This window comes from Prinia subflava, chromosome 18 (genome assembly GCF_021018805.1).
Source record: "Prinia subflava isolate CZ2003 ecotype Zambia chromosome 18, Cam_Psub_1.2, whole genome shotgun sequence".
Taxonomy (NCBI): Eukaryota; Metazoa; Chordata; class Aves; order Passeriformes; family Cisticolidae; genus Prinia; species Prinia subflava.
The window spans coordinates 10,029,303-10,040,248 of NC_086264.1; the positions used below are offsets into that span (position 1 = coordinate 10,029,303).

Genomic DNA, 10,946 nt, shown 5'->3' on the forward strand with positions numbered 1-10,946 from the left:
GATAAAAGAGGAAGTACTTTCACAAAATATTTCTGCCTGGCACTGCCCATTCAATATCTACCTCTACTAGTCCTAGTCTAGTTTGGCTACTGCATAATTTTAGCCATTTAGCATAAAACATATGGAAAAGTGTCACTTACCTGGTTGGTGAATGTATGATGATGGATAACATTTAGTTTTAAACTGTAATGCAATAAACCACAAAGTTAGTGATTAAATCCTGTTGTTGGTTCCGTGCAGCAGCATATTTATTGCTTCATTGCTGATCCGTTCAAAAAAAATCTTAATTATAAATTCCACCAAGTTACTTGCAATTGTACTGGGATTTGCTTTCTCTTCCAGCCTTCCAAACTGGTTCACAATGTTGTACTGTGTTTTTACGCTCTTCTCTGGTGGTAGCAAATATCCAAACTAGCAGGAAGTCAATCAAAAAATAAAAATGCTGAGTTCTGTTTGTAAATGAGTGCCAGTGTTTCCTTGTAGGGTTCAGCGCCCTCCTTGGATGGCCCACCAGCTTTGGAATACAGAATCCCTCGGCCAGTTCCCTTAATTCCCCTTTTCTTCCAGGCTGATGAGCTGTTAGTGGGGATGCAGGTCTCCAAAAAGCAGAAAAAGGTCAGCAGGAAAAGGCTGTGGCTCCATCTGGAGTCAGGCTGGAGAAGATCCACCTTGTCCTAGCCTGGAAACAAAGTGTATGTACAACAAAAAACCCCATCCTTTGCTATTTCAGGCTCTAAAGAGCCAGTGTGGGATTTGATAAATGGGTGTTCAGAGGCAAGCTGAATGAAGGAGCATTTGCTGTTCTCCTCAAATACAATTTTTGGGGGTTAAATAAAATGAGATGTCTCTTCCCCTCCTCATAAACCCTCCTGATCCCAAAGTTTTCCTGATTCTGAGTCCCAAAGGATCTTTGATACTTTGATTTTAACCAGTTATCATGCAAGGGCGTGGAAGTGAATATGAAAGGCACATTCTGGTAACTGGCCCTAAAGCAACTGTGTCAAAACTTCATTTCAGTGCAAAGACAGATGAGACATTTGACTTTGTGAGTTCAACAGGGTGTGTTGACAATTGCTTTTCAGTCCGGAAAAAAAGCTGGTTTATTCCCCTCTCCTAAAAAGCTGTTCTTTGTGCTCCTGCAAAAGTTCTTTTTCCTGCAAAAGTGGAGGATGTGAAGCCTCACACCAAGGTCCCACAAGAAGTCATAGGTACAGTATCTCTGCAAAACTTTTTAAAAAGCTTTAGAGAAAATCTAAAAGCATTTAAACTACTCGTCATCATATCACCTAGAAACTTTTTGATCCCTTCAGAAAAAAACAAGTAAATGAGACAGCCTTAGACTGACACTTTTATCCCTAACTTGTTCCTTAACTTAAAACCTAGTAGACACATTTTTTAAATATTGAACTTTCTGCATTTTCATGGGACTAACATGTTTAAATATTCCTTCAGGAGACAACAGAAATAACAATTCTTGAAATGCTAAGTCAGTCCAGAGACTTGCAACTATTTTCAGAATCCCTTAGTAAATTCTGCATCTGCTAAATAAAAATAGCTGTGAATTTAGGCTCTTATATGTTCATTTACTGAGCACATCTGAAGAGCACATTAAGAGTACTTGTCCTTGCAAAAGAAGAAAACCAAATGCTTTTATAGCAAGAAGCATTTTTAATTTTTTTAATGGTTTCCAAATATATTCGGAAGGAAAAGGAATATCCAGAAATAGTCTGAGCTGGATGAAATGTAAGGATCTAATCAACATCTTTATTCCTTCAAGTACAACAGAAGTGATGGAATTTCCAGTACCACACTGAAATAGCTCACATAAAAGCGTCCACATCCAAGACAAAATTTAAACTCTCAGGTTTAAATGAGGTTATTTACTCTGTATTGTTTCGGGGGCCAGCTGTGTTCCCCGTGAAGGAGGCTCTGTCTGTCTCAGGGCTAACACAACAGGAACTGTGGGGGTGTTGGCAGCAGCGTGAGGCAAATGCACTGCAAGGTGTTGGGGGCGTTCCTTTGAAATTAGCCGAGTCCTAAAGCCCAGGAATGCCCTGAGCCACCAGGTGGGGCTTTGATTCTGCCATTTAAAGTCCTGGCTGTGGAAATAAAAGCAGTTCAGAGCTGTTGAAGAGCTCAGATCTAATTCTAATTCACTTTGGCCCTCCTGGCATAACCCAGGACAAAATGAGTTAAACGAGCTGTTGGCAGATCCTGTGAGCAGCTGTTTAAAGTCACCTTTTAGCACACTAGACAGAGCCCAAATCAGAGTAACCCCCACTAGAATTAGCATTTCTGTGCTTCTTTGATCAGTGGGCTTCCTCTCCTTAGCCAAACACATTTTACATTCTGGGTGCAAGAAGGAACAATTCTGTGCAAGGGACAATAGGAACCTGAGGGCGGCACAACCTCCTCTCCCACCCTTTAGTCTCCTTTAATAAAATCACTCCTCTTCTTTGACAATGAATTCTTTGAGAGCATAACTGGAGTCATGCTGTCTCAGAAGAGGACATCTCTACAGTCTCACGGGTTGGTCCAAGAGAGGGGAAAAGGAGTGGCAAAAGCTGAGATGGGCACTGCCACTGAAGGTGTTTTGAACTCTGGATATTTTAATGCTTTTTCAACTTAGTCTAGCCTCTTGTTTTTATATGAGTAATAATGGTTTGCTCAAAGCACTGTCCTTCAACCACATGGCAATTGATCTATAGGATCCCAGGATCATTTATTATTTGTGCAGGCAGAAAACCCAAGTGGTCCAGAGCACGTGTGGCAGTGTGCAGAGGAGGACTCTCAAAGGCAGGTGGGTATTATTAGGTATCTTATCTAAACCTTAGGAAGTCTGGCTCAGCTATCAGTTTGCAAAATCCCTGTTAGGGTACCCAGCTGGAGCCGATTTCAGCACAATTTCTGAGTTCTCTTCATTTGTTTCTGCCTTGTCTTGGGAGTTGTGCCAGATGTCCTCGTGGCCCCTGAATTCTGCATCCTTCTTCCCCAGCTTTGTTAACCTCCCCTGGGCCTGAGAGCATTTTGAAGCCTGTCCAGCCCTAAATCTTAACAGGACAATTCTACCAAAACGCAATTTGTCTTTGGAACACCTGGACATCACCTAGAGCTTCTTGGTAGCTCTGTGTTTCATGGACTAAGCCTCCCTTCTCAACCATTCCTAAGAAGATCTTACCTATTCCCCCTTCGCGACATTCAGGCTGTCGGGAGGGTGCGGGGTGTCCCCCACTCCTGGTTATTTGCGGTTATTTGCGGTTATTTGCGGATCTCCGCGATTCCCGCCCCGCTCCCGCTCCCGTCCCCTCAGCGCGCCGGGCCGCGCGCGCAGCGCCCCCTGGCGGCCGCGCGAGTCCGCCCGTGGCGCGCGCAGGCCCCGCCCGCGGGGATTGGCCGCGGCGCTCTCGCGAGAGCGGCGCGCGGGGGGCGGGGCCGTGACGCGTGGCGCGCCGTGCGCGCGGCGGCGGCGGCCGGGGCGGCTCCGCGGCGCTGCGGGGCCGCCATGGCGGCGGCGGACGTGGAGTCCTCGCTGGAGCTCAGCCTCACCGGCTCCGGCGCCGTGCCCGGCGCGCTGCCCCCCGCCCGCTCCCGCATCTTCAAGATCATCGTCATCGGCGACTCCAACGTGGGCAAGACGTGCCTCACCTACCGCTTCTGCGCCGGCCGCTTCCCGCAGCGCACCGAGGCCACCATCGGCGTGGATTTCCGCGAGCGCGCCGTCACCATCGACGGCGAGCGCATCAAGGTACGCGGGCCCGGGCGGGGCGGGCGCTGAGGGGATGGCCCGGGCCGCAGCCCTGGGGGCTCCAGGCCTCCCTCACCGCCGTGCCCAGAGGTTCCCTCGGCGGGGTCTCATCGCGGCCGTGCCCGCCCTGGAACTGCCCCACCGCGCGGCCTTGGAAAGGTGCTCACGGTGTGTTTTTCTGTGGTGGTGAAACAATTCCTACCCTAGGGCAGACCTTCCTGCGTCTCTTGTCAAGTGTTGATCATCAATTTATCCTTACAGTGGACTTTATATATATATATATATATATATATATCTTAGCAGGAGCTTAACTGTATCTTACTTGTGCCTGTTACCAGCAGCGTGTCGCCTCCAGGAAATTCTGCTGCTTTGTTCATTGGACATCACACTTGTTTAACCTTCAACACCACAGAGCTATGCAGGTGCCACTGTTATGATGATTTTGCTTCAAAAATGTTAGGAAATTGAATGTTATTCAGGACTGAGCAGCGCGTTTCAACTTCCAGTTTTTAGGATTCTGTTAAGTTTGCTGTGTGATGGTCGAAACCATCATTTGCAGAATGCTCTGTAACAGCTTACAAATGCAGTTTGTTTACTAACACGGTTTTAAACAGAATCCCCATCTGCTTCTGTTATTACAGTTTGTTTCTATGAGGAAAGCTGGGTTGTGCAGAAAAAGGAAGTTAACAGTAGCCTTGTGTTTGTATTTGGGCCGTAATTATCATCAGGCATTATAATTACAGCTTAGAGTTACATAGCTCAAAGCTATAGTTTCTCTTTGCTTATTTATTGATTAAAGAAATAATGGAGGATATATAGGAATAGGAGAGCCAATATGCTTTCCTGCTCCTGTGGGACTTTTGTGTCATGTCCTTTTTCAGCTCAAAAAGAAAGGTGAATAGGTTTTGTTGGTTGTTTTTGGTTTGTTTTGGCTTTTTGTTGTTTTTTTTTTGTAAAACCACTGACTGGAAATTCTCTGATAGCTGAAATTTTGTGCTCCTTTGTCCATTGCTGTCTGTGACGGAGGAGGGACTCCTGAGGGATATTGTCCTGTCAGCACCATCCATTCCCTGGCATTTCCATCACCTCGGAATGATGCCTGACCTTCGTTGGAGAGAAGTGAAGAAGAACATAGCATAATCCACAGCTCTTAAATGCCTCATGTGGGTTATTGTGCCATTCTGGTACATATGGTTTTGTAGGTTGTTTTGCTGCATTTTTTTGGAATATTATCTGTAAAATAAACCAGTTCTGGTTGAGGAAGTTGGAGAAGTGAAGGAGGCTCTTCTGAGACACATTGTTTTGTGCAAGTTTCAGCATTAAAGGAATAAATTTTATCATTGTGGCCAGGACCCTAGTTCTCAGTGGGCGTGTTGTCAGGTTTGATTTTGGGCGGTTTTGGCAACTTCTCTCACTCCTTTCTCACACACAGCAGTCAGCTCCAGCAGCACCAGTTGAACCAGGAGAGAGAAGCTCTGATGAACTGCATTATTGTAGTCCTTGCTGTGCCCTGAAGGGAGTTTTTCCTCCTGCATGGAAGGGGGTTCTAAAGCAGTGTCTGCTCCCTCCTCCCTTCCCCCAGCCAGCTGGATGGGTCTTTCTTGTGCTGCCACAGCAGTAACTGTTTCCTTCACAGCTGGAAAAGTGCTGTGTCACTGCGGGGAACACAAGCACAGTTCTTCTCACAGCAACTGTGTAGAATTCCAAGACAGGAACAAGTCTATTCCTTGTCCATTAGGCTGACAGGGTCATGTCAAACACTGATGCCTAAATGTGATGAGTAAATTAAAACTTTCAACAGATGGATTGGCTGCCTTCTAAATTTTTCTCCTCCTCAATTGATGTAAGCATTGAAAATGGAAGAAAACAATGATGTCAGTCTTCACTGACCTACATTAAAAGAGCAAAACACAAATGAAATTCAAAGAAGAAAGTCTGAACATCATGTTCTGTACCTTTGAGCTATTCCAATTTTTTCCCCATGTCTTTTTAAAGGAGACATAGCATCAAGGCCAGTTAGGTTTTTACCAGTGTGTTATAAACCACACACACAAAGTGAGTCCCTGTTTAAAAAAGAGCCTTTCTGCTCTTCAGAACAGAATCAGAAGGTGGGGTGTGATAGCTGAGTCAGTGTATTTAATATTTTTGATGCCGTGCATTGCAGTTCCTTATCTCCTGAAGAGCAAGTTTGTTTAAACATCACCGTGCACAGTTCCATAGCATTTCTCTGCATGTCTGAGGACTCCAGGACGATCAATGTGTTTAAAATTTCTATTTGCTGTTGCTTACGTCTGCTGGTGCTACAAAGCTTGTTTTGTTTTGTTTTGTTTTGTTTTGTTTTGTTTTGTTTTAGTTTGTTTCAGTCTGGACCCCAGAAATTTGAAAGTGTTTCAGTTCTTCTGAGTGCCTTTCTCTTCTGACTGAGCTCCTAGCACCTGTGTTCAGTCTGGTTTGGACAGAATGGTGTGTAGCTGGAAATGACAGTCACATGTTAAGCTAACAGGAGGTTTATACTCACTGTGATAAATTAGCCAAGACTCCATTCTCCTCATGCAGGAAAAGCCAATTCTTTATTGGCTTTTATTTATCATATCATTTACACAGTTTTCACAGACCTCCTGTGCAACACCTATTGGCTGGTGGTTTCCTTACTGCTTACTTCATTTATTGGTCAGAAGGGGATTTGTGTGTATGTGCTGAGATTCAGGTTGTTTACATTGTTCCTTTATGGGTTCTTATGGAACAGATATTGTTTACACAGAGGCGCTTATTTTTCAACTTATTAACCAACCTTTCATACCAAGATTGCTTTTGCATGGGAACGTGCAAATTGCTTAACTACACTTAGAAGAGATGACAGGCTAGCTATTGATTTAATAGAGCAGACCTGATTTTATGAAGCATTTCTTTTATAATTCTTCTACCTCTCACAACATACATTTTTTAAATTTTTCCTTTTTTGCATGCCTCGGTACTACAAACAATAGTAAGGTCCCAGTTTAAGCACTAAATAAAACTAAGTTAGATGTTTATCACAGGAGGGTTTGATTCCAACACACTGCAAAGAAAGATTCTTTGTCCTGTTTTTGTTGGTGATGTTGAAATCAAGCATGGTTTGATTTCTTCCTATTTTTACATAGCAGTTAATGTCATGCTAACAACAAAATTTTGGGGAAGATGAGGTTATTTTTGGCAATAACAAAAATCCTGTCAGCTGAGAGTTGTTTTGGGAAGTGACATATTTAATTTTCCAATGAAAGTGCTATTGCTAAGACTTAAGGATTTTTTATAAAAATCTTTTAAAATACAGGTTCCAGTAAACTTTCAGAAATTTGTATTACCTCTCAAGCTGTGTCAAAATTCCTCCTGGCCTTGTGAGCAGCTTTGAAAGCCATTCTGAAATTGTGTGAATGCGACGGTTTTCTTCAGCACAAGCTTGTCAGTATGATTAATTCAGGAGCGTAGATTTCTGTGCTCATTGAACTCTCCTCACTACAGGTAGTTTGTGCTATTTTGTTGAGTAATAATCCCTTTTTCCCCTCGTCCTGGTTGTGTTTCCAGATCCAGCTGTGGGACACGGCTGGCCAGGAGCGCTTCAGGAAGAGCATGGTGCAGCACTACTACAGGAACGTGCACGCCGTGGTGTTCGTGTACGACATGACCAACATGGCCAGCTTCCACAGCCTGCCCTCCTGGATAGAGGAGTGCAAGCAGCACCTGCTGGCCAGCGACATCCCACGGATTCTGGTGGGCAACAAGTGTGACCTCAGGAGTGCAATTCAGGTGCCCACGGACCTGGCCCAGAAGTTTGCTGACACTCACAGCATGCCCTTGTTTGAGACCTCTGCCAAGAACCCCAATGACAACGACCACGTGGAGGCCATTTTCATGACACTGGCTCACAAGCTTAAAAGCCACAAGCCATTAATGCTTAGTCAACCCCCAGATCATGACGAGATACATATAAAGTCTGAACCAAAACCCATCACATCCTGCTGGTGTTAGGATTGTCACTGATCGTATTGTCACCTTGTCTTGTTTGCAAGTGCTTCAAAATTATGGTCTTGGCAAAGTTCCAGGTTTTGGTAGCAATTATAGCAAGTCTTTTTGGCACTTTATTGTGTTTTTTAATTTTTTTTTTCCTGGTGTAGATGTGCCCATCTTATGCTCTTGCACTTTGTAATTGTACTTTCTGAATTACTTCGGTTTCACTGTAAATATAAGGGAACATATTCTCTTTGTCAAGTTTTGACAGAGCAATTCTAGTTGAGCTCTTGCTGCCTGAGGTCGTTCTCATCCCTTGTGGTAAGATTATAAATAGTAAAACAGTTTACTAATACTTGTGGTGGAATAACAGAGGAGGAAGAGCCTTTTGTGACAACCAGGGAACTTGGGTTTTGGATCAGCAAGTGGGGAGATTTTTGGCATATGAAGGAGCACTAGGTGACCTCTAGCAAATTAGAAAGCAGGTACCTTTTTATTAGGGAAAAAAAACCCAGGTCCTGGCAAAGTTTGGGCTGCCAGTGTCGGTGCAGATTGCTTGGTTTTGGCCTGTCATTCCACCATGACCTTGGTCTGCTTCTTCATGGCAGTGGTAACAGAATTAACCAACTTCTCCCTACCTCTAGACAGTTATTTCATACTGAGAACTTCACTAATTTTTCATAATTAGCATGTGATACCAAACTATGTTATGTTAACCCATGTGGAAAGTACTGTAGCACAGGATTTGGGGTAAAACTGGGACTCTATCTGTCCATAAGTTTTCTGATCTTATTATTAAGTTATTAAATTAGAAATAGACACTAATTTTATATAATTATTAAAATAATTATATAAAATTATATATTTCTGAGGGTGCTGTATTGGAGTTGAGTGTCTCAGGGTAAGTAAAACAGTTAAGTAAAAGATGGGGTGAATTTGGCAAAAGAATACTGGTTTTTAAAGATTGGGGTTTGCAGGGCTTTAAATCATGAGTGCTTCTCAAATATCTTGAAAAGCCAACTTGGTAACATATTTCAGGAATGGGAATGCTTAGGAATATGGTACATTCTTAAAATATTTCCAAACGCAGACTAAATTTGGTCTTGAAATGTGGAGTAGATCTACCAAGTGCATCATCTGTTACAGATTGGGAGTGAAAGCCTGCATGTATAAATGACTATGTGGGGCATCCTTGGCAGTACTGATGTGAGCTGGCAGGGGTCAGATGAGGGAAATCTCCCTCTTGAACCACCTCTTTCTGTGTTCTCACAGTTGCAGCTGCTTTTTCTCAGTTCTGTCTGAAAATCAAGTTTCATAACAAGGTCAAGTTTCATAACTCAAATGGTGCTAAGTTGCATAAAGTGACCTGTGAGCCATAGAATGCAGTCTGTGACTCCATACACGTGCCACGTCAAACTGTGTTTTGTGACTTAGGTTTTGAAGTATAAATGAAGGGTTTTTATTTTTATTGGCAATGTGTAGCATGTGCTGCTTACTAGAAACTAAATGGAAGGGCTAGTTCAGAAGCTGCCACCCTAATGATTGCATTACAAACTAATTACTGAAACAAGATAATGGTTATTATGTAAACTATGACAGTTCTTAAGATGTCATCTCATTGCAACTTATACACAAAAAAATGCATTGACTTTTTTCTAGATTTTGAAAAAGCATTTAATTTGGTCTAATATGATTAAGATGTTTAAAAGGAGTCTAAACAAAAGGTAATACTCTTTCCTGTATAAAGCTGCTTCAATTGTGACAGTATTTTTGCTTAGGAAGCATTTGTAAAAGGGAGCTTTTGTATTCACTCTGGACCTTACATGACTAGAATTTACAGTTGTTTCAGAAACAATCACCTTTTTAACACTAGTGTCCTTAATGATTTCTTTAAGAAAAGGATTGATCTTAAATTGATATTTATACTATGGTAAGTGAATATGGTTTACAGTCCTGTTGGACAGATTGTTTTTCACTCACGTCCTTAATCCTTTTCCTGAGAAGGATCCTTCTTAATTATTTGTATACTAAGTATGTCATCAATTGTTTTGTTTTGTTTTTTAATTAAAAAATACCCCAGAGTTAAGAATTTTAAAGTCAGTCAGTCAGGTTGGGGGTTGGGGTAAGAAAATAATGTAGCTGCAATGTTACTGTTCAACTTGATCCGGAGCACCTGCACATCTGTTAAGTTTAATTTGAGTTATCACAACTTGTAAATAAGGGCCCTCATGTCATGCACACCGTGTGGGAGTGGTGTTGCAGTGTGTAATTCCCTGTCCAGCACAGAGCATGTGGCAGTGGCTGTGCCAGGGAGGCAGCGTGGGCAGCAGTGCAGGATTCAGTGTTGCTCCCTGGCTGTCGGTGCTGTCCTGCCCACAGAATGAGCTCAGAGTGTTTTGTTTGTGCATTTTCACTTGACCAGGCTGTACAGTTGGCTTCTTTTGTATGTGCTGGGGGCAGGCAAGGCACAATCCCAGAAACCTAATAAACTGGCTTTGCCACAAACTGTTATCACTTGTTTTCAATAATAGGAATTATAATATAATTCTGTCTGGCTAAAAAAATGCTGTGAGGGAGTTAAAGGAGTTTCTAGTTTCTGTCTCTGTGGGTGACAGTGTTTACAAAAAAGACTGTCACAATACTTGGATTAATGTCAGTGTTTTCTTGCAATGACTCTGAGTGATTTTGAGGCATCTGAAGCACCCACCTGCTGATTCAGAGGCAAGTTCATTATTCAGATTCCAGAAGAATGGCAAGTGATGCAGCAGTTACAAAAATAGCAATTAATGACCCTTGGATGTAAATCAAGACCCTAAAGGAGTCTTCTCCATTACTCTTCTTCTAGTCTTACCTTATTCAGAAATAAAACCTCATTAACTTTTATAAATTTGTTGGAAGTCATATTCCTTGTCCCCTCTGTGACTATTTCCATTTCAGCAGAATGTGGACTTCTGACACTTTTTTTCCTGCCAGAGTCCTGCTTTTGAGGTCATTGACTGAAGTTGCTTTAACATTGCAATTCCCAGATAAATGTAGAGCCACGTGTTGTTTAGGAGTAATAGTAATGTTACTTTTTAATGTAACAGTCTGTTTTTTTCTGTGCAAATCAACACAACACCAACACATAGACTTCAACCTAAAGTCATAACTAATACTAGAAGCTGTCATTGTTCTGGGACTCACAAAAAATCCCCCTGTTCTGAGGATGTGGTGTTTT

The 10,946-nt window shown here is 42.6% G+C and overlaps 1 protein-coding gene across 1 annotated transcript; it reads left to right on the forward strand.

The window, feature by feature from the left end:
• The first annotated feature begins 3,409 nt into the window (after positions 1 to 3,409).
• Positions 3,410 to 10,234, forward strand: RAB33B (RAB33B, member RAS oncogene family). Its single transcript, XM_063415342.1, has 2 exons — positions 3,410 to 3,745; positions 7,307 to 10,234. The coding sequence occupies exons 1-2, from the start codon at positions 3,503 to 3,505 to the stop codon at positions 7,748 to 7,750; spliced, it is 687 nt and encodes a 228-aa protein (XP_063271412.1). The 5' UTR covers positions 3,410 to 3,502; the 3' UTR covers positions 7,751 to 10,234.
• The last annotated feature ends 712 nt before the right edge of the window (positions 10,235 to 10,946 follow it).

What these genes read in the sequence shown, in the direction of transcription:
- RAB33B (XM_063415342.1), top strand. Translation starts at nt 3,503, where the DNA reads ATGGCGGCGGCGGACGTGGAGTCCTCGCTGGAGCTCAGCCTCACCGGC. An exon ending in TCGACGGCGAGCGCATCAAG is followed by an intron (nt 3,746 to 7,306) that starts GTACGCGGGCCC and finishes TTGTGTTTCCAG; the next exon opens with ATCCAGCTGTGGGACACGGC.